Here is a 1,360-nt window from a genome sequence, read left to right on the forward strand (position 1 = left end):
CGAGATCGAGTCCTGGTCTTGCCCAATTAAAACACAAATAAAAAGACCAAAGTAAACCTTCAAATGGACAACTTTGTCAGTTTCCTGAATAGGAACAGTTTGATTCAGATATTACTTAACGAAAGTAGACCTTCGAAACTACTCTTTCCCCTATTATTTTCCACCCCACTAAAATTTCTACTCCCTAAAGACGACTGCACCTGATTCTCCGACAATAATTTAATTACAGGATTGTGGGGACTTCTAAAAACTCGCCTCTGGAGGGTCAAATAATGGTATTGTAAGATGTTCTATAAGGAAGGAGACCTTAAAGAACGAGTCATCTGTATGTAAATAAGGGGGCGTTTTAACCGAGGCTTGAACACGGGAATGGAAAGTAGAAAGTAAAGCTTCAGGGAAGGAAAAATCCAGACGCATTCAGACAAGTGTCAACACAAAACCGTCAGCTACAGCCAGACTGCTAAAGTTTCCCGTCGCCAGGAGCGTAACGAGTCTGCCAACGCCACTGCAACCCGAGTGAGAGCCAAAGACACAGATCGCCAGCACAGAAGGCAAGAAAATTCACAATTGACCCCGGAACCGTTTTGTTTTGCGTAGGCATCTGGAGACCTTTCGATTATGACTCATTCCTTGATCCGGAAGAAGAGACAGCAACCTTCACTTGCGATTGGGCCACATCATAAGGGCGGGGCCTTGAGCAGCCAATCACCTCATTCTCCGGACGTGACGATTAGAAAGCCACCGGGCTGAAAATTGCTGAAGCGAGAGAGTCGCTGCGGTGGGCCGGGTCGGCAGCATCAGGCGGAGGCTGTCTTCACCACAGACACAGCCCTGCTGGGGCGGGGCAGAGGGAGCGTGTCGTAAGGCCACGCCTCCATCACCCGCTCCAATTGGCTGAGATGCGACTACATAGATATAGGGGGCGGGGTCTCTAGATTGTGTGAGCTTCCAGTGGAGGAGGGGAGGACGCCTCCTCCGTCCCAAGGAGTCTTCCGGTTTCAATGTGGTTAAGCCCCCGGGCTGAGGGGGAGGGGAGGGGAAGCGCGGGGTACGCCCACTCCGCCGGCCGCGGCCGCCCTGCGTCCCGCGCCGTCTCCTACACGGCTTCTGCGTGACAAAGTGCAGCCGGCAGCTCTTCTCGTTTTGCTCCCGGCGCGGTCGCAAATTTCGCTCTTAACACTACCCACTGTGTGGGACTCGCCGTCCCAGTCCCACCTCTCTAAAAAATGTCTAATCACCTGCGGAAGGCTTTCCTGAACTCCGCTGAGGAAAGTTCAGGCCCCGCCTCGAACTGGTAAGTACAGCCTGGGCCGCCGCCAGCGCCCGCCCCTCGCCTGCTGCCTCCCAGTCCGGAGGCTGG

At 53.6% G+C, this 1,360-nt stretch overlaps 1 protein-coding gene across 2 annotated transcripts in view; it reads left to right on the forward strand.

Annotated features, from left to right (window-relative positions):
• Positions 1-1,026: 1,026 nt before the first annotated feature.
• The window catches only part of Lrif1 (ligand dependent nuclear receptor interacting factor 1), a 20,980-nt gene continuing 20,646 nt past the window's right edge, over positions 1,027-1,360 (forward strand). For both annotated transcript variants that reach the window (XM_013031917.1, XM_013031918.1), the window contains exon 1: positions 1,027-1,294. In XM_013031917.1, coding sequence (XP_012887371.1) covers positions 1,227-1,294 — 68 coding nt within the window. In that variant the 5' untranslated portion in view covers positions 1,027-1,226. The remainder of the gene's footprint in view (positions 1,295-1,360) is intronic.

The sequence above is a fragment of the Dipodomys ordii genome, unplaced genomic scaffold (assembly GCF_000151885.1).
Source record: "Dipodomys ordii isolate 6190 unplaced genomic scaffold, Dord_2.0 Scaffold146, whole genome shotgun sequence".
Lineage (NCBI taxonomy): Eukaryota > Metazoa > Chordata > Mammalia > Rodentia > Heteromyidae > Dipodomys > Dipodomys ordii.